This window comes from Diplotaxodon limnothrissa, linkage group LG20 (assembly GCF_057381915.1).
Source record: "Diplotaxodon limnothrissa isolate DT_005_m linkage group LG20, D_limnothrissa_male_GT1.1, whole genome shotgun sequence".
Taxonomy (NCBI): domain Eukaryota; kingdom Metazoa; phylum Chordata; class Actinopteri; order Cichliformes; family Cichlidae; genus Diplotaxodon; species Diplotaxodon limnothrissa.
Genome location: NC_140615.1, coordinates 22,909,073 through 22,930,184, shown reverse-complemented (window position 1 = coordinate 22,930,184; position 21,112 = coordinate 22,909,073). Strand labels below are relative to the sequence as shown.

At 38.9% G+C, this 21,112-nt stretch overlaps 2 protein-coding genes across 2 annotated transcripts; both read right to left on the bottom strand.

Moving 5' to 3' along the window:
- Positions 1–770: 770 nt before the first annotated feature.
- Positions 771–6,819, bottom strand: LOC146610916 (N-fatty-acyl-amino acid synthase/hydrolase PM20D1.2-like). Its single transcript, XM_085344730.1, has 13 exons — positions 6,564–6,819; positions 6,396–6,482; positions 3,839–4,074; positions 3,666–3,752; positions 3,438–3,571; positions 3,239–3,358; positions 3,023–3,098; positions 2,881–2,942; positions 2,709–2,787; positions 2,546–2,617; positions 2,303–2,468; positions 2,097–2,196; positions 771–1,590 (listed from the first exon to the last, which is right to left on the bottom strand). Exons 1-13 carry the CDS (start codon positions 6,781–6,783, stop codon positions 1,461–1,463), a joined length of 1,569 nt encoding a protein of 522 aa, XP_085200856.1. The 5' UTR covers positions 6,784–6,819; the 3' UTR covers positions 771–1,460.
- Positions 6,820–7,290: 471 nt separating this feature from the next.
- On the bottom strand, positions 7,291–11,118 carry lemd1 (LEM domain containing 1). Its single transcript, XM_085344731.1, has 8 exons — positions 10,918–11,118; positions 9,857–9,965; positions 9,563–9,706; positions 9,423–9,475; positions 9,099–9,143; positions 8,833–8,976; positions 7,758–7,831; positions 7,291–7,592 (listed from the first exon to the last, which is right to left on the bottom strand). The coding sequence occupies exons 1-8, from the start codon at positions 11,116–11,118 to the stop codon at positions 7,385–7,387; spliced, it is 978 nt and encodes a 325-aa protein (XP_085200857.1). The 3' UTR covers positions 7,291–7,384.
- Between the last annotated feature and the right edge of the window lie 9,994 nt (positions 11,119–21,112).

The following is a 21,112-nucleotide window of genomic DNA, read 5'->3' as shown; positions in this document are numbered from 1 at the left end:
CTCATCAATAAAACAAAATCAAAGCTTTTGAATGAAAAGTTGAAAAGCACTTAGTTTTGATGACCAAAATGACTTTGACATTTGTTATATGACTGGTTTTAGAAAAAGCTCATTACTTATTTTTTACAACTTAAAATATAAATTAAATAAAAATAAAATTTTCAAAATGAAAAATTCAGAATCTTTTTTTTTTTAATTGAAGTGTCGATTGAGCAGTCTGACAAATGTTTTCAAAGTAATTAAATAAATGTAATTTGCATATAAGAGTTTTAATTTGCAACATCTTTTTTTTATTAAAAATGTAAAAACTCATGTATCAAATAGGACACATTGGGCCTTGAGGGAATAACCATCACATCCGCTTTGAAATCTGCAAGTAAAAATCTGCAATTACTAATGACCTTCACTTTAAGCATCTTAAGATTTTATTTTAAGATTTCATGTTTTGGCTGCTGTGTTAATGCATTTTAATTTTTAAGGTCACTACGTTCCATCTGTGAAAGGTAATATGCAAATTTGTGCAAAACCACTTGTGTGTCATTTGCTTTAATTAATAACTCTTTTCTTGTCTTCTTTACTCTACATTAAAGCTATTTTTATTACAGATGGAAGATTGTTACCTGGATAAAACTGTCACATTTTCAGAAATGTTACTTATTCTAAACCTGTTGTAAAATTCCTCATATGTACTGTATATAGCACAAGTGTAAAAAGGAATTTCATTTTGTGTTTCATCAGAAATAATTATGGGAAAATTCTGTTAGGTCAAAGTAACTGTGATTCAGACTCATCTGAGATTTTTAGTACATGCAAGTATGGAATCATTTTGCCTAGGTGGCACAACATTCAGGCTGATGACAACACTCGATCCTCCTTTGTTATGGCTGATGGGTAATTAAAAATAAAATTGTGCACAGATTCAATCACATTTACAAATCTGGAATCATTTTAATGAGTCAGCCAGTAAAACAGCATTCTTTGAACATTAAATCCAGTATTTTATTTAAATTAAGCATCCCTGTAGGTAGTGCTGTCATTAGTACTATTCATTATGAGCGGTCCAAATCAAAAAGCCATGAGATGTATCTTTATGACGGCACTACTATCAGTGTCCCACAATAAGACATATATAATAATTGGTTAATTGTATCATATCATACCACCATAGAGTTCAGAAAAAAATAGTACATCAGTCTGCATAGAGCACCAAAACTTAATCTTGAATGCAAAATTCTAGATAGCCAATTCACAGTGATTTTACTGCAGAAAGGTCAGTGCTCTATCTACTCACATATCACTGAAAAGAGTCAGTAGTCCACATAAAAGATAAAAGTACATCCCACTTTGAAATGAGCAAAATTGTAGTTTCTGATTCTATAATGCAAAAGTTATTTAGTGCAATATCAATGCATTTTGTATGCTATTCATGTGTTTATCTTATCACCAATGTTGTCAATTGCTTAGAGTTCATGGACAGAGCTGTGGGGCTCAGGGAGCTTCCTAATGTCACAGTTCTGGATCAAATTGAAGTAAAAAACAATCATCTCCTCGTAGTTCTTAGTGGAAATCCTTTCATTGATGCCATGGAATCTGAGAAACAAAGGAAAAAAAGGATTCATGGTACTTGGAACAAGAAAGTATTTTATATATTCCCCTCTTCTATTCATGCTGCATGATCTGTTTCTAGAGTTGAGAAATAATCACTGCACGTGGAATTCACTTTTGTGTGAGAATCGCATCTGTAACCGGAAGGTCGCCGGTTCGATCCCTGGGCTCTCTGTCCTGGTCGTTGTGTCCCTGGGCAAGACACTTTACCCTACATGCCTACTGGTGTTGGCCAGAGGGGCTGATGGCGCGATATGGCAGCCTCGCTTCTGTCAGTCTGCCCCAGGGCAGCTGTGGCTACAACTGTAGCTTGCCTCCACCAGTGAATGAATAATGGTATTGTAAAGCGCTTTGGGTGCCTTGAAAAGCGCTATATAAATCCAATCCATTATTAATTCTTCTTACTGTATTTATTCAATTTTAAATTGAGGTCTGCAGACATTTTTGGTGAAAATATATTTTGACAGTATTAAAAACTGCTGAATTCTCACCTCTCAGGGTCACCTGGCTTAAACCAAGCCGGGGAAAACCGATAAATATTTTTGGTCAGGTCGACGAAGTGTCGACTGTCTGTGTTTCCAATACAGATACCTGCACATTTAAATATGATATTAAATTACTTATAGTGTCCCGAAAGATGCTTTAAAATGCTTCCAGCTAATTCATAAAAATGTCTACAAATCTGTATGAACTCTACCTGGAGCAACTGTAACTGTTGGAAACAAGTCCAGCACCGTTTTCTTAATAATTTGGAAGCCAAAGGCCTTGTCATCAGCACCGCTGATGGGTAGAGGGTCAAATCCATCAACAAGTTCTACCTTCACTCGCTGGTCGCCCACCGTATCCTTGATGATGTCCAGTACCTAAAAAAGACAGCACACATCTCATATTCATGTCAAAGTGTACATAGTAAGGCATTCATTCTCAAAAAGGACTCTACCTCTTGTACCGACTGCGCTGAGTGAATTCGTAGATTTACATAAGCTTCAGCAAGGGAAGGAATAACATTTATCTGCAGAGGGAGGGAGATATTGAATTTTTACAAAGAAAAGTAACAGGCTTAAAATTATTGAATTACATTCAATTTAAAATAATCACTGCACCTTTACTCCTGCATTAAAAAAGGTGACTGCTGTGGTAGTCCTTACAAATGCATTAGATACTGGTTTTCTTTCAAGTATCCTGAAACATAAAAACTGGTCTATTTCACTGGAACCAATCACAAGAAAACATGACATTTGAATTTATATTTAAATGATATTTAGCAGTTATTACCTGCTAAGGAGCGGAGAGAAGAGCCACAAATTCGACATTATGAACTTTAGTGGTAAACTGAACTGAAGGCAAAGAATTAGTAGTTGGTAAAGAATGAGTACATGAGTATACTACTAGTAAAGAAGTATTTAGATTACCCTACCTTGTGGGCCAGATGCTCAAAGGTGTCACCTTCAGGACCATAACCAAATAACCTCGGCATTGGGTTGTCCTCTAGTCTGAGGAAACAGGATCACAGTTAAATCTTTTATACTAGCTTTTTAAACATGGGGTAGTAAAATTATGGAAGGCAGTGAAACATATGAACAGAGAAGCTAAACAGAACTCATTATAGTTTAAAAAACAATGTTCCTCTCACCTTTTGACTGCTGTGGCTAAGATCCCAATGCTAGTTTCCCTGGGAGGCATCGAGGCGTGACCAGGGGCCACAGACACACTAAGCTTTATAACGGCCTGGCCTTTTTCACTTAACCCAATTCTGCAAATCATAAATCATACACATAAACATAAGATGTGATCAACACAAGTGCACAACACATGTTTAGATAGGTTCTTACAGAGCAGCAGGTCCTTCAAGACCAGGAATGATTCCATCAGATATAGTCAGGCCCTCATCCATGACAAACAACAGCTGGACACCACGTTGCTTCAGAATACGCACTATGTTCATCGCTCCATTGAGACCATTGATCTTAAAAAAGAGATTTTGAAGAGCACAGCCATTAAAATGTGATATTTCCAATCCCACTTAAGTTTGTAATGTCATAGTGAAACTGTTAACATACTTCTTCATCATGACCAAGACCGATGTAAAATCCCCTGCGTGGAGCATAGCCCTTTAACAGCAAGTACTCCAGCGCCTGAAGTATTCCCTAGAAGAAATAAATCAGCTGTTTAGCCAAATATACCTCAAGTCTGTTTAAAAGTAAGCTCACACAAAAGTAATATGTTTTCACACCATTACAGAGTTTTTGTCATCTATGGTTCCTCTGCCGTAGATGAAGCCATCGATCTCCTTTGCAGAAAATGGTGGCGCTTCCCAACCATCTGACTCTGAAGCAGGTACTACATCAATGTGGGCCAGCAGCATGTATGGCACAAGTTCAGGCTGTGATCCTTTCACCCAAAACAAGTGGCTGTAGTTTGCCACCAATTCATGATGAACCAAGCTAGAAGAGAAAACTGTAGGGAAGGCTGACAAAAAAAAACAAGCTGAAAGAGCAATTCTTTTCTTAAATTCATCATCTATCGCTTTAATTAATTGCAGCTCTGCAAGATCCCTCTGCTCCAGAAGGCACATGTGCAGGCCCGTCCTTAATTCACCAGCGAACATCTAAATGATTCAGAGGATTTGAAGAAAGTTCTATTGTCAGATGAAACCAAAGAACCCAAAGAACACCATCTCCATAGACAAGCATGGAAGTGGAAATATTATGCTTTGGGTCTGTTTTTTCTGCTAAGGATACCGGACAACTTTACCACATAGAGTGGCTAATGGACAGGGCCATGTAGCATAAAATCTGGGATAAGAACCTCCTCCCCTAACCCACAACACTGAAGATGGGTCATGGATAGGTTTTCCAGCATGACCTAAAACATACTGCAAGGCAACAAAAGAGGTAAATGGTTAAATAAAGAAGCACATTAAGCTTATGGAGTGCCATAGCCAGTCTCCAGATGTCAACCCTTTAGAAAGTCAGTGGAGGGAGCTGAAACTTCAAGTTGCCAAGTCAGAGTCAAGAAAACTAAAAGTTTTAGAGAATTTCTGCAAAGAGAAGTGGGCCAAAATCCCTCCTGAAATGTGTGTAAAACTGGTGATCAACTTCTGTCTCACTTACTTAAAATTAAACTTCCATACAAACTGGAGACTGTTCTTTTTTTTTTAAGTGAGCAAGCTCACATTTTCAGCAGGGGATCAAATAATTATTTCTCTCACTGTACAAACAATAAATGTTTTTGAGAAGTCCCCATACACCAAAGCAAAGAAAACTCTGAGACAGTTAAAGACAACAAGCTGTGATTGTAATGAAGTGTTTCAGCAAATATAATTTTCCCCCTGTTAACATACATGAGGCTTTTTCAGTTGCTTAGTAACAATCCAATTTATAAAATAAAACATACTGAGAAATGGCTGCTATGTTTATTCTTATAACCGCAGTTAAATGTCTCCCACTTTGTCGGGGATGTTTGGAAAGAAGGGTGAATGTAATGTAATGCATGTATTATCCTTATTGTGAATGAAAATGAACAAGTGAAGATCAAGTAGCAATTTCTGCATTTGTTAAACATAAGGACTTTTATTTGTTTTCAATTGTTTTTAAGCAGAGTCAGCTTCTTTTCTTGAATTGGAAGAATCTGTTCTCATGGCACACCTGCAGCAGGTATACATAGGCATCATTTTACCAAAATACACTATATTGGCAAAGTCAGAAATCAACTGTCCAAATCATTGAATTCAGGTCTACACTAATGGAAAGAAGGACGCCTTGGACCACTGAGTGTCAGAACAACTATCCAGGATGAAACAACAACAAACAATCCATGAGTACATCAGGAAAAGGGCCACTCTTTTGTTGGGACTGCTCTGTCTCTTGCTGCACTTTTCCATGGCTGTGCTAGCAACAGCAGCCTCTTGTGACTGCAAGGCCATTATACTAGTTGTTGCTAGTACAACTGTTGATGGTGCAACTGCTAACATGTTGACTAATTTGACAAATTTTAGTGCACCTGTGTTTTTTTTAGTTACAAAGGGTAGGCCAGCATAATATTAAACTCTATGGCCAAGAATGGGATGTAACTCAGTTACTATTAGTGTGAAGGCAAACAAGCAAATACTTTTGGCAATATTGTGTATCAACGCACTGAAAGATACTGTTCCAAATAAATAGTAAAATATTAGATAAAACAGTGAATTGTGTGTCACTGACAAAGGCATCAATTAAGTATTTTACAGTGGAATTGAGGGTTACATTGTGGTTGCTGTGGGTTTCACTAACCAGCTGCCAAAAAAGTGCCATGAACTGCTGTGTAACTTGCTGCTTAATGATGATTATTATTGTTAACCTTTCTGGAAGTTTACCTGTCATCAGATTTGTTCTACACTTCCAATAAAGACTAGAGTAAGCAGGTAAAACGCACCAAAACCTCAGGTCATGTGACTTGCTGTTTTGAACCACGTGCATCTCAATGTAGGTTTCGACATACCTGGGCTCGGCAAAACGTCGAAAGGTCAATTCTGAATAAGGTGTACGGAACAAAGTACATCTGCACAGCAAACACTAACTGCGTCTTTATCCATTTATTAGCGTTATACAAGTTTGACATACAAAAACTACATTAACGTTTAGAGTTTGCTACAACTGACCGATCAAATCATGCGTGCAAGCGTCGACAGCCATCAGCTAGTTCCAGTTGAGCATATTATATATAAACAGTGTTGGGGAGTAATGGAATACATGTACCGCCGTTACGTATTTAAAATACAAAAACTAAGCACGTTTTACTGGCAGGTTTACCTTTTCGGAGGAATCTGTCAAATTCATGCAGCGCAGTGGTGTTGCTTTCTGTATTTGAGAATGACACGGTGGGGATGCGGATTGCCTCTGGACAAATGGAGACAAATTGTTACCAAACAGAAGTGTCTCTGCCTCCATCTACATCCACTACAACACGACTCCGAATACCTTTAAAATTTGCTAGGAGCTCCTCTCTCTGATGGTGGTCAATGACGAGCGATTTGTTATTCGTCTTTTCCCAGTGTGCGAGTTGAAGTCCGGCGTTAACGTCCAGTGAAAGAGTCCTGATAGCCGCTATTGTAAATAACAGCAGGACTGTAATAAGCAAGCTGCTAATAATTATCTTTAAAAACTTAAATATTCTTAACTTTGAACCCGACTCAGTCATTGTAACGGCTGTTGTGTTTACCCCGGAACTCGTCGACTATAACTGTAGGCTGAATTTGCATTAGAGCCACCCGCTGCCAGACACAGACAGTCACGCCTACATTATGTAGAGAGCAGTTTTAAGAGCTTATTTCAGTTTTAGTTAAAGCACCATTCGGAGAAAGAATATACAAAGCTTGTGTGCAATAAAGGCTTGTTTTGCAGTATGAAAAGGCGCATAGAAATTTTATTGAAGTACATATCAAACATTTAAAAAAGAGAGAAAAAAAAAAAGGCATGCAAGTACCGTGACAAGTTCTGTGAAAAGGCAATATTACAATTAGGGTTAAGAAAATAGACAATTTTTAAAATTAGTTCGTTTCGGCATCACTTCTATAGTAACAAGAACAGTGACAATATTATAGAAAAAACAAAACAACAAAAAGAAAAGAAAAAAAAAAACAAGTATAAAACTGGATTTTGTAGTTCGCTTCCACAAAAGGGGAAACAAAAATCTGTCGGTGTGAAAGTAACACTAAATTAAAGCAATGTTAATCCTGTGCATAGTCAACATCTGCGTCCTGTGACTCTGCCTGAACCAGAAGCCTGTCCTCACCGTATGACTAATAGCTTAGACTGTCCTCAACATTAACATAAATAAGGTACAGGACACATGCTACAATTATGAAAACTAAAATCTGTATGTGAATGGGTACAAGATAGCGCTCCACCTCCCGTCTCTGCTGGGTCATGGGACTCACAGGACTGTCAGGGTAGGAATACTGGACAGGTCTCTGTGCGGCACCCTTGATGGGTCTCCGTCGAGTGACGCTGAAAAACAATGGAATACACATCCTTATAATTGAGTCAGAGCACTTTCACCATGTGAAAGATGTTCATCTACCAAACATTTTTTTATTTATTTATTTTTAAATCTTTTTATTTTATCTCTTATGCAGCAAGTAAGAGTTTCAACAGGGTTTGTGTGGTACTTACTAGATCCCTGTCGGAGTGGTCTTACTGTCTGGAAGGATGTCCTTGAAAGCATCTTTCACAGGTTCCTGGGGAGGCTAGAAAAGACAGTAAAAATGAGTGAAATCACACAAATGAAACCAGAAACAGTAAAGACAGGAGCCCTGCATTTCAAGTAGAATTGAAAGATGGTGACCGTAATGAAAACAAAGGTTCTGCTCCCAAGTTTGATGTACTGGGATGTTTGTTTTGTTTTTGTTTTTTTAAATTAAAAACAGTGGGTTGGGAAAGGAAAGACTAACCAGAATATTGACAATGCATGACATTGGTATATGATTTGCAGTTACTAGAGTTTGGTAAAACATTTAAGCAATTGTTAAAGTTAATGTGCCGATTGAATTTTATAGATTGATTTAAAATAAAAATGACATCAAAGAAAGTTCAATCAACACCCCATCAAACATATAGTGCTTGTGTAGTAAGTGCATGTGCATCCCATCAAGTGATATGGATCAAAATCCAAATCTTAAGAGCCAGTAAGATGTATATGACACCATTCTCCATTACTGTGAAAAAAAAAAAAAAAAAAAAAAAACCTCTGAAACAATTCAGCCGGCACCAAAGTTTGTGTGTAAAGTGTGACTGAACACCATAAGCTCTGACCCCGTCTGACTGTGCCCAGTTTTCCTGCACACTGGTCCCATTGAACTCGCACGCATTGTCTGTGACAGACCGTGAGCTCGAATTCTCCATCTATTTACAGCAAGAATGTAAACTGAGCAACAACTCCAGCAGAGATTATGTATAACAAAAATAAAGACTGAATATGGAGCTTTAAATGTGGATCAACTTTCCTCCTCAACCATTTGAGTGATGCTGAAGTATTGAGAAGAAAGTGATGAGTCATCAGTGGACTTTGATCTAGGTAGAACCTGCAAGGTATCATGTTAAAAGCAATAAAACATGATGCATCTCCATATGAATGGTAAATAAAAACCATCGAACTATGGTATGTTGAGAGGTTCACAAAGCAAAAAAAAAAAGACTAAGGAATGCAGAGAATTTAAAATTCATAGGGCGCCTACTAAGACCAGCCTACCGTTGATCCTAATCGTGTGTGGTGATCTGCAGCGGATGTGCTAATAATCTGTGAGCACTGAGATTGACTCCGCTCTGAAGACTTTAACGCATTCCGTGAATTCCAGTTGGAACGACATCTTGTGTTCCTAGGAGGACAAGGGCGCTTAAAAAGCCAAGCCCATGAAAGGGGGGGGGGGGGGGGGGGGAGAAACAACTTTGTTATCACTTAACAATTCAGTTTGACAGAATGTTCTTGAAATGATATGAAATATCTGCAGTAATTACCAGCCTTGATGAGGGTAAAAAGCACTGTGGGTAAAAAATGTGATTCTGAAAAGTTAAAGAAAATAACATCAAAAGTTACAATTCAAATGCTTTGGCAAAAATCTGAATCCAGTATTAAAACTGCAATGAGTAACCATTAGGTGGCACTAGAGGGAAGTTTTGTGCTGTGATAGAACTGTTGAGTGGCAGTATGATACCCAGCAGATGGCAATAAGGCCAACTTACTTCCAGATTGTTAAAAAGAGAACGTTTAAAAAAAAAAAAAAAAAAAAAAAAAAGTGACTTTCATCTAAAAGAACCAAAGTCTCTAAAATAATTCCTCACCTGGCTGCTCTCTTGTTGGGTTTGGTCTGAAGGGTCAGGTTGTTTTTCTGAACCTGTACAAGCCAGAGAAAAATACAACGTTGTGATACGAATAAAGCAAGATCTTATTCAAATAAACCCCCAAACATTTCTTGTCATACCCAAGTCTTCATCTTTCTCCTGCTGCTTTTCCTCCTCTTCAGAGTCAGAGTACAGTATGGCTTTGTCTGCTTCATTCAACCTTTCACATCTGTCAGACTGTAGCAGTTTATGGAGTTTTCTTTCATACAAGACCCTAGTGGAGGCTGGCATTGAAACACAGCATGAAACCAATTTCCTCTTAAGGTCTAGGTCTATATAGATCTAAAAACCATCTGAATGTTATGTATAAAGACTTTCTTTCAATGGGGAAAAAAAAATTAAAAGGTGCTTAAAAATCTTTTCATAACCCTCACCAGTTATAGGCCCAGGTTTAACACCATGTTTGCGTAATGTGGCCTTGAGGTCCTCATCAGTCAGACAACTTGGAACAGGCATCTCTGCATCCTCTGGATCTTTCTTGTCCTAACAAAGACAAGATTTGCTCGATTTAAAGTGATAACAGCTGTGAGTTAAATGCCAGGAAGATCCAGGTGTGAAGATAGAAATAAAAACAGCTGGAGGCTGTCATTTATGGATCCGTTCAGTCTTCTAATCATGTTGTAAGTCATTTGCATTCATGTTTAGATATGATAGAAAAAAAGATAGAAGTAAAAAAAAAAATTAAAAAGCTATAAAGATTTTAAATTTTATTCACACTAAAGCCAAATAAAGTTACTTTGTTGTACCCCACCAAACCAACTGAAAATATAATATATAAATAAATTTTAAAAAAAAAATCTGATACATAATATAAAATACCAAATAAGAAAAAAAAAAACGAGAGAAAAAAAAATTATAAACTTAGGTTGCAACTCATAATTCACATTCAGGGGGAGACCAAGGAAACGTCACATATTTATTACCATTTCTCAGTTTAAACGCCTGTTCACTTTATCTTGCAGTTTCTAAAAGTGAAACTGACACAATGTTGTGCTTAGTTTTGATAGTTTACCCAAAACATGACAAGCGCCAGCGTTCCCCTTCATAACAGAGCTAGATGAGCGTGACAGGTGCGCACACGCCTGTAATGGTAGCCTCCATTACAGAAACATCTCATGTAACATATACCAACTGTACAGCAGGTGGTTTAAGTGCTTGAAGTCCTCAAGTGTGCAACAGCAAGAGGGCTGTTCGGAAGCAATGGTCCAGAGCTCCACACCTCCAAAGCACACAGCTGCTGAACTTGTGCTGCTGCGGTGTGAAAGAATTAGCATTGGCAACGTCTGGCATTATTGATACCAATTTAATGTATGGACATCAGTTGTGACAGCCGATACTAAAGAGCCGTTGCACAGAGCGAATACTTTGTCATTGTCACTCATTTAGGTTGGTCTCTACTTCGAAAAAGTCTACAGTAGAAAAACCATGTAGCCACAAAATATGGACTCACATCTCCTGCACGGTCCTCCTCGTCGCTGGAGAAATCCGCCGCGTTTTTCTGATCAATGTGTTTGAGGTGCAGCTCCACATACACTGCCCTTTTGCTCGCTGCAGGTGGCAGCGCGACGTTATGAGCGACTAAATCCGACTTTAGACGAGATTTAGAGAGATGGGCGGGCTCCTCCACAAACGGCATTTCACAAGAAAACAACAGCAAAATGTGAGAAAACAATACTGTTCGGTGCCCTCGGTGGAACTGCGAAGAAAGCCTTCTGCTGTAATCAGACTAGATTGAGAACAGCTGCAGTCCAAGACTTGATTGGCAGCAAGAAACTCCGCGTTACATACAGGAGACCAGTATCCAAGCTCGTTGTGAATTTATATGTTTCAGCTGCATGTAATGTCTGTTTGTTAAACTAAGTAGAAAACTGAAAATGCAGTCCAGACTTTGCAGTACAACTTTGAGCTAGAATATTAGTCAGAAAGAAAAAGATTTTTATTGTAATTTTACTTTAAAGCTAAAACTATTCATTCCCAAAAATATTTCCATCTAAATGGAAGTCTATTTATTAAAATTAGAGCTGGTGGAGACATACTGCCATTAAAAAGGAAAAGCACAAGCGTTTTTAATTTGTATATTTTAAGTCCCCTATTGTGATGGATACAGCCATTGACATTTAGAGGTTTATGATCAGTTAATTTTTTTTTCAGTGAGAAAAGACTGATTCTCATTATGAATTTAAAGATGTATACAGCAGTTTCAGTAAAATAATCACATACCTTTGACTTCCAGGTGTGACCCACACTTTGGTTGCTGCTGGCACTGTGATATATGCTGCTGCAGCAGCATTTTGACACGAGTGATGCATTCAGGCCGTTGAATTGGTGAGTTCTTATTTTCTGACACCTGTGAGCAGATGAAGAACAAAAGGAAAAACACTGGTTCAGGTGATTATCTGTTAAGCAGGGAATCTAATATGTCAGCAGACATTGTTTTCACTTGTTTTTAGTTACTTTTGTGACATTTACAATTAACCATCTCCCATATTGTACAATCTGACAATATATAACGGCTGCATCATATTTGCATGATCAGACCTGTTTCCAGCAGTTTAACAGTAATAATAATAATATATATATATATATACACTTGCGCTATTTGCAATGTTGTCATAACCTTGAGGATTTTTCCACATAATGCAATTTACCAGCAAAGATAAATTCATTATCACTGTTGCATCAAGGCATGAGCTCATTGTCAAGGGTGCTAATCTCAATAATAGAGTTCACTTCACTGATTAATTCATATTTGATGTATTTCCATATTGTTGGGGTACAACAACAAGATGAAAACATCAACATATCCTCCCAGCGCTGAAGATAAAAGTATTATCACTATGGTGATTATTCTGCAGGCTTGTCAGCATATTGGCATATCTATTCCCTACCACAAATTTTAATGTTTAGCTGCTGTTTAGGTGTAGTTCAGCTCACTCTGTGCTGACTTCTGACATAACAATCAGGTCTTGTTTAGCATACGACTGTGTTTTAAGCTCCTGTAACTTCTGATTTAGCTGAACTGGTTCTAAATTCAGCTAAGCTGGTCAAAAGCTGAAACTCAAACTGAGCTCTCAGATAGGATTAGTCTCTGTGTCCAGGATTCCTTGTCTTGCTTTCAACAAACCACTATAGATTACTAACCTGCTGAGTAATAAGAGAGATCGTTGCAAATGAATTTAATTCATTTGTTTCAGGTGCAATCAATTTTAAACAGCATCTCTATTGGAATGGAGTTCTTAAATATTCCTCTTCTTCTTTAGATGCATAGGATGTGTAAATACACTCATCGGCCACTTCATTTGGTGCACCTTGCAGATACTGGGTAGGACCTGCTTTTGCCTTCAAATTGCCCAAATTCTTAGATTCAACAAGATGCTAGGGGCCCAAAGTGCCAAGAAAATCCTCCACACCATTATGGCACCACTAGCCTGAACCATTGATACAAAGTAGGTTGGATCCATGTTTTCATGTTGTTTCTGACCCTATCATCTAGATGTTGCAGCAGAAATGGAGACTCATCAAACCAGGCAATATTCTTCCTAACTTCTATTACATATTTTATTGACCCCATGCAAGCTGTAGCCTTAGTTTCCTCTTCTTAACTGACAGGTGGTCTTGAGTTGCTGTAACTCATCTGCCTCAAGGTTTGATGTGTTGTGCATTTAGACGCACTCTTCTGCTTACCTTTGCAGTAACAAGTGAATATTTGAGTTACTGTTGCTTTCCCGTTAGATGGTAAATGGCCTGTATTTGTATAGCGTTTTACTAGTCCCTAAGGACCCCAAAGCGCTTTACACATCCAGTCATCCACCCATTCATACACACATTCACACACTGGTGATGGCAAGCGACATTGTAGCCACAGCCGCCCTGGGGCGCACTGACAGAGGTGAGGCTGCCGGACACTGGCGCCACCGGGCCCTCTGACCATCACCAGTAGGCAACGGGTGAAGTGTGTTGCCCAAGGACACAACGACCGAGGCAACCTTGCGATTACAAGGCGAACTCCCAACTCTTGAGCCACGATTGCCCCGCCGATCAAAGTTCAAAGATTCTGGCCATTCTCAAAAATCCTTTTTTCTTTTCTTTTCTTTTCTTTTTTCTTTTTTAAAGAGGACTGCAGCACTGTGGATATTTTCATTTTTTCAGAACATTCTCTGTAAACCCAGGTGATGGTTGTTTGGGAAAATGCCAGCAGCTCAGCAGCTGAAATAGTGAAAGCCATCTGGCACCAACAACTATGACATGTTCAAAGTCTCTTACTGTAAATCACCTTTCTTCCCCCTTCTGATGCTCAGTTTGATCTTCAGTGGGTTTACTTGACCATGTCTACATGCCTAAATGCATTGAATTGGTTATATGTGATTAGCTGATTAGATATTTATTTAAACCAGGAGTTGAGCAGGTATACGTAATAAATTGGCTGGTGAAATGTATTAAGGAATTTATATACTCAGAAATTACATTGTCCTATTTGATATTGTTGCATATAGTGACATGCTGTTTGGCTAATAAGCTGGTATGTCTTAAAGTCTGACTTGAAATAAACTGAGTGTCAGAGCAACAAGATACATCGTGACCAGAATGCAATGTCATGCCCGTTAAAGTGTCCACGGATAAAGCAAAACCGATCACCTGAACAACACAAGCGTCATGTTAGCTCAAACACATGTAACTGCATAACTTCACTATATTGATCCGTGAATGCAAACATTACAGAAAATAACTGTTGAATTGTTGCTTATTGCCAATAATTTGCACCATTTTAGATCAGTTCAGTTAAAGTTATGAACCTGTATGCTGTTTTATGTCAATTCGCAGTGCTGCACTTGGCCAGTTGCTTTTGTGACTGACTCAGAGGAAACCGTAAAGGCCATTGTGTTAAAACTGGTGAAATGTTGCTATAGCAATCATCTCTGTTTGTCTTCAGAAGTCACTTAATTTTGTGGTTTTTAAATATCAAAGCCAAAGATTTTTTTTAATGTACACAAAGTCTTCAGATAAGATTCAAGAAGGCCAATTATGGATATATCAAAGTCACGAGATATTCATCAGGGAGTTATTGTGGTCAAATGCTTTTTGAATCCTTTTGAAAAATCTAGTTAAAACGAGACAGCAGGCAAACCACAGCAATTCACATGTGAAGCACTTGATAAACGTGCTGTGATTGTTCAGTTAGCTAAAGTGCAAACCATCTACTCGTGACATGAGTTTTGTCACTGATCATTGCCAGCTCCTCTAATTTATTTATTTATTTTAAAGTGATAATATTAAAACAATCGACCCTAGAACTAAATCGAGCCAAAGCCACTAAAACATTCAACATTCACAAATGTCATTTTATGCTACTTTTTGCTTTACTTTTAATCCAATTTGTTTTTATTTATTAATTACCCAATGACCACCACTGTTATTATTTCACTGGTCACTAGAAAACAATAGAAAACAAAGAACTAAGGAAACCTGGAAAGGAAATATTTCTTCTTTTTTTTAAAGTGACATAACATAAACCCAAACGCAAGCTCAGGAACTAAATCATTAGAAGACGGTACTTGGTTGGAAGAGCTGGAGGCAAAAGGTCCTTTTGGCTCAAAGGGCTCTGGGGACTCCCTGAGGGTAAATACCCACTGAAGGGCTGCCTTGTGAACTACACCCCTTTTTAAAGACTTTTGTTTTGTTTTTTTATGCATTCACATCAACAGCAGGCATGCTAAAGTGACTTTATAGTCAGTCAGCAGTTGGTATGAGTCAAAATATTTTTCGTTTCCTTCACTGTGTATTTTCTTTTTCATTTTTAAATGCCAGTTGTTGTTGCTGCATTCATGAATGCACTTCCAAGTCTTGACCAATCGCTGTTAAACCTATGTTACTACGTGTCCCTGAAGCAAGATCTAGTACATCTCCTCTTTCATCATTTCAAAAAACAGGGTGTTTCCTCCAAAAATTAAAAGAAATGCAAAAAAAGAGTCTATGCTGAGGCGAATAGGCTTACAAAGATCACAGAGTCCACTTTAAACGGGCAGCTGGTGCAGAACATTCCACATTACTGAATTAAACACATCTCTGTATGCAAAGAGTCGTGACTATGACAATAAACCTCCCACTGGAAAACAAAGCTCTTTGTGGATGTTTTGGAAAGGCTGGCAGCAGCAATAAAAGATTTGTTTCATTTCCTTAACCATCTGCTAAGTCGCACATTTTATGAAATCTAGTCAGTCATTTCCCAAAAAACATCCCTAGGAAAATATCTTATGTAAGCTGCAACTCAAACTGACTATATGTGCCCCCCAACTCCAAAAGTTTGATTGAAAAGAGCTTTGTGATCTCGATGCTCTAGGCTACAGCTTTGTTGATGTAATTACAAAAGATTTCAGAGGCAACAAATAGCTGGTCTAAATAAAATGCTACAAACCCAAAGTAACATAAATCATCCCGCATGCTGGGAATACTTTATTTGTAATTTATCATTCCCTAACTAGTTTGAACTGTATTTGGTTTTCCGGTTTGATTTGGGGGGGTTTGTTGGGGGGGGGGGGGTTGTATATATGAAAGGAAATCACAATAAAGACACCTGACAATTTTTTTTTTTTTTCCAAAAAAAAAACCCCAAACCCAAAAATCTTCAAATAGAGTTCCTCAGTTGAAAGTCCACTGTGTATCCAATGGCTTTAAACCCTACATGACATGTTAGAAAGAACTCACATAGGAATAGAAAGCCATAAGACGCATGTGTGGTTTGATTTGGAAGGCAGTAATACACAAACAGTGACTCGGATGCATTGAGAGAACTCATGTATTTAAGGTCCAGAGCTCGAAAACAAAAAGAGAGGAAAAACAAGGGTAGGTTTCAGACAGCATTCAGGATTTAAAACTCACATCCGCATGAATAATTAACTAAAGAAAGTGGAAGTATTCTTCTGAGGCCCAGGGGAGTAAAATGAGACTGTCTTGTGAGTCATTAGACAGTAGAAATTGTATTTTTCACAGCACAGACTCAAATAAATTGACCCCTTGCTGATGTTTGAATCTTACAGCAGTATTCTGCAAGGTCTTCAGTTCCTGAGGGGGTTTGGAGAATAATCTTTGATTAAAAATGCTGTTTTAAATCAATGTCTATAGAGAAAAGGTGCAGTGTTAATCAAAAGGATTTTGTTTCTGAATTCAAAACACATTACATAAACTATATTCTCTAGCAACCCTTGCCTGACTTCATTAAGCACAAATGAGATCATTTCCCCAGCACTGGGCACAAAGCTCTGCAATTTTTAAAAATGGCAGAGATTATTTTTCACAAAAATAAAGACAACATTTGCATCCATTTTGTCTAAAATAAAAGCCATGATACTGATAGGCTGAGCTTCATTCATTTGTTATATTTCTTTTGATATTCGTTCATACAGCCATGACTCTTGAATCCTAAACAAGTTCCAGAATTTCTGTATACTGAACCGACAGACAAGACTGTTCACCCCAATTTTAAGCACTGCTAACTATTGGAAGTGTTCTGGGCCATTTTCAACCCCTCAGTGAGTGGAGACTGAGTACTCAAGCTATGCAGGCCAAATCTGCTCACCCAGATGTCTTCTCAGATTATAGTAGCCTTTATAAAAACATGAAAAAATCTTGTGGACAGAAAGAAAAAGGGCCACTATGGAGGACAGAGGAGGCATTTGTTGACATTGTATCAAGTGTAACGCTGAGGTATTTGAGGCACAGAGAGGCCAGGTATTTGTCAGTCAGTTTTCCTTGTGCTTTTGCTGTCTCCAACTCAAACAGCAAAAGCCCCATTGAGACAGCCTCCTCTTTTTTTTCCTCTAGACAAGCACACAAAGCTTCCTGTACTAGGCTGCAACTGTCCGGTACTGAGACAACCACTTTTAGTTGCCCTTTTATGCACCTGTTTTATGTTTTACAGTACTAGCAAGAGCATAAAATACTTTATAAGACATTGTGTCTCATGATTTTTCTGCGTTTGACTTTGCTTTTTATGTGTTCGTAAGGCCAAACTTCCATACAAGGCAACTTTATTCCACAGAGATAACAAAATGAAGCACAAGCCCAGCAGGATTTCTTGAGGTTCCAATCATCTGACTGTTTGCACACTTAGATCAATATCTCGCTGGTATTGCATATGCTGGATATTCACATGACCTCTGACAGAGAGCATTAGCTACTTATTGGAGGAAAGTGTTTACTCAATCAGCCATTTCCAGGTTCAAAAAAAGACCATTGGCACCGAGCTTCAGGGAGCCTGTGCTCGTGCATGTCTCAGCATAAATTAGTAAAGCCCCTGTGTCAGTCTCTGTCCAGACGGGAAGGTGAATCTCAGCCACAGGCAGGATTAGCTTTAATCCCTAAACATCGTACGTGGTCCTTCTCAGCTGGGAGCCAATTCAGGCAATCATCATTGTCCAGATGTTTTTAAAGGCTCTTGATTATGGCTATATTTTATCATTTTTAATGCATTTCCCTGTTTTGTAGCAGAGAGGTATGGGCAGTAAGCAAACTTTCTCCAAAATATACAGGTGCAAAGATACAAAAGCACAGCAAATGATTCATATTGAACGAATTGACATCTGGACACTGATTTTTACTCTTTATAAAAGCTGTGGAGGTATGTTATCCTATACTTAATTGTAATTAACCAAAAACACATGCATTTCACTGACAGACAAGACAGCCAAAACATGCTGAAGTACTGCATACAACATATGAAAGCGCTGGAACATTACTGAAGCTGCTTCTTTTCCTCACTGTCAGCCTTGATGAAAACAAACGTCTATTTTGGCCGGCACACTTCTTAAAGTGATGGTGACCTGCATTCATAGTGCCCGATGCATTCCTGCGCTATAAATCTGACTCTTACCTCCTTCTCCCTCTCCTGCGTCCCTCGCTGGACCAAGTATGGCATCCCGTCAGCCTAATACTGTATGGAGAGACAATGGGTAGTGGGGGGGAGGAGTTACTATGTGAGCAGGAGCTAAAGTGGGGAGACAGAGGGAGTAAAAGCAGAATGAAAACTGGGAGAGAGAGAGGGGGGGGGCGCTCAGGAGGGAGATCGTTCGCTCACAATACTCTCAAAACACGAATGTGATGAAACGTTACATGAATGGCAATTCACCCCCCAAACCACCCCCTGCCTCCCACCGCCACCCCCTTCCCACCACTCCTCAAATACGTTAAAAACAGCAATCCAAAATCTGTCCTCATGTGGGAAATGTAAGGAAAAACAAGAGACCAAAAGAGAATGGGTCCTGATTTTAAACAAGTCCCTTTCTTTGGCTTTCTTTGAATGAGTTCTTAAGATTCGTAGTTGGCAGAGTGCCCATGGGTCCTGGATGGAAAAGGATAAAAGAGGGGCTGAGGTAGGGGGGCTGTCTATTGTGTTTGTTCCCTTCCTTTCAGTCTTGGCACTCCAGTTGATCTTTGCAGCCAGTTTGCTGAATATTCCACTCATTTATTCCTAGGTGGCATACAGAAGATTACATTTTTTCTTATTCACAATGCCCGTGTCTTCTCCCACTGATGACACAAACTTTGTCTTTTGTCGTTCTCCACGTACAGCGTTGACGGTCTGGGTTTAAAATTTTAAGGCTTTAAGCCAGTGCTGCTCTGAAGAGCCTGGTGTCTTTAGAGTTTGTCAAGCTTTGTTTGGGCCTCTTTTCTCCCTCCTTTGTCTTCCTTATAGTCTATCACTAGTAGAGGGAGACTGCTGTTTTGCCTCGTGAATCTGAGCTGAAGACAGCAGGTGCTGTTGCCCCTCTCTGAGCCACACTCAATCACAGCTTTCTCCCCCTTCATCCATTTCCTCTACTAATACCCCCCCCCCCCCCCCCCCGCCCCACATCGACAGGGGGAGGAGGGGGGGGGGGTTGGATAAGGAGAATGGGCTACTGTATAATGAAACACACCCTGTGAAAAGATGCAGTTTGCCGAAGGTTTTAATTGAGTGACGTCACATTAGTGTGGTTAGAATGGCTTTATGAGCCATGTGGCACAGAAGCGAAGGCGATCATGTAAACAGCGTAAAGGATTAATGCAACTGTATCGCTTGTCAGTCACCACTGCTGCTTGTGCTGCATCAGTGCCGCAAGAAAAGCCCTGTTTTCACTCAGTCTACACCCCCCACCCCTCTTCCTCCTTACCCACAAACCCTTCGCTCCCTCTCGCTGTCTTTCTCTCGCTTCCCCTCAAATAGACACACAGGCTTGGTTCATTACTATTCACCAGGTTTCACTAAGACACGCATCATTGCTCTGCTCTCTACAACTGTGTCGGGAGAGGCGCGGGGGGTGGGATAGGAGGACAGGGAGAAGAAGGGAAAAGCAAGAGATATCTTATGATAGAAAAGAATAAATCTCTATTGTTTTCTGTCCCTGGACATGTGTACAAACATATATTACCAGACAGCTGTATGTATGCATGAGTTGTTCTCTCCTCTGGCTGACAGAAAAATCTTCAGGGGGAATACAGCTGGGTTCAGTCCTCAGTGAAGAAATCTGTTATCCTTTGTGTGGTTTTGAATTCATCCCTTGCCTTTCATTGACTCTGCTGAGATCATACACTCTATCGCAGCATTCAAATTATTATCTGCGCTGATATACTGACAAATTATTTCATCCATGAAAATGGGCACAGTGCTTGATTTTCTTTCTGTGTGTTAGCTCAGTATAAGGCATCTATAGTCTAGAGCACTTCACTGTGAAACTAATCCTTTGTTATGCTGCTTTTAATTGCACTCTTTACTCAGCTGCTGTCGCTAGATTACAATTATTCACAGGGAAATGCAAAACCATAAGACAGGAGGAAGCTATGGAACAGTGTTAAGTGGATTTACTGTTAAGTGGCGCTGCAGGGACTAGTTAGTCCTCAAAAAAAGGTATGACAATCACATGATTTGATGCTATGACCAGAAGTTCCCTGATATTAGCTTAACAACATTAGTATTTGAATAGTGTATCTTTACTGTTTATTGCTGAAATATTTGTGAACAGCCTTTTAAAAATGTAATAGGCATTTTTCTCATGAACTGAGCGTCAGTGGCATCTGATGAGTAATATATCTAAAGATTAAATGTACTATTGCAAATTAGAGCCCATCAAAGATCGTAAAATTACTCTAAGAGGTTTTAATGTGGGGCAGCATGGTGCTTTACAGCAAGAAGTTCCATGGATTTAAATTCACCATCTGCCAAAGCCTTTCTGTAAGGAGTTTGCATGTTCTCTCCATGACTGTGTGGGGCTCCCCAGAGTTCATAGACATGCAGTTAGTAGGGTTTAGCTCATTTCTGATTCTAAATTGGTCCTATCTCTAAATGGCTGTCTGTCTCTCTGTGTTAGCCCTGCGACAGACAAACTGTCCTGGGTATACCCTGCCTCTTGCCCTATGGCAGCTGGGATGGCCTCCAGCTCTCCCATGACCCTGAATTGGATAAGTGGAAGAAAATGGATGGGTGAGTGATTTTAATGCCAAAATTAAAGCATTAGATGAAAAAAAAATCAAAACAGAGAAAAACCTAAAAATAAATGTTTAAAAGTGAACTTGAATTAGAAATGTATTTTTCAAATGTTTTTGAAGTATCTGTCAAAAACAGATGTCATACTAGAGCAAGAAGTGGCATAATTAGCTAT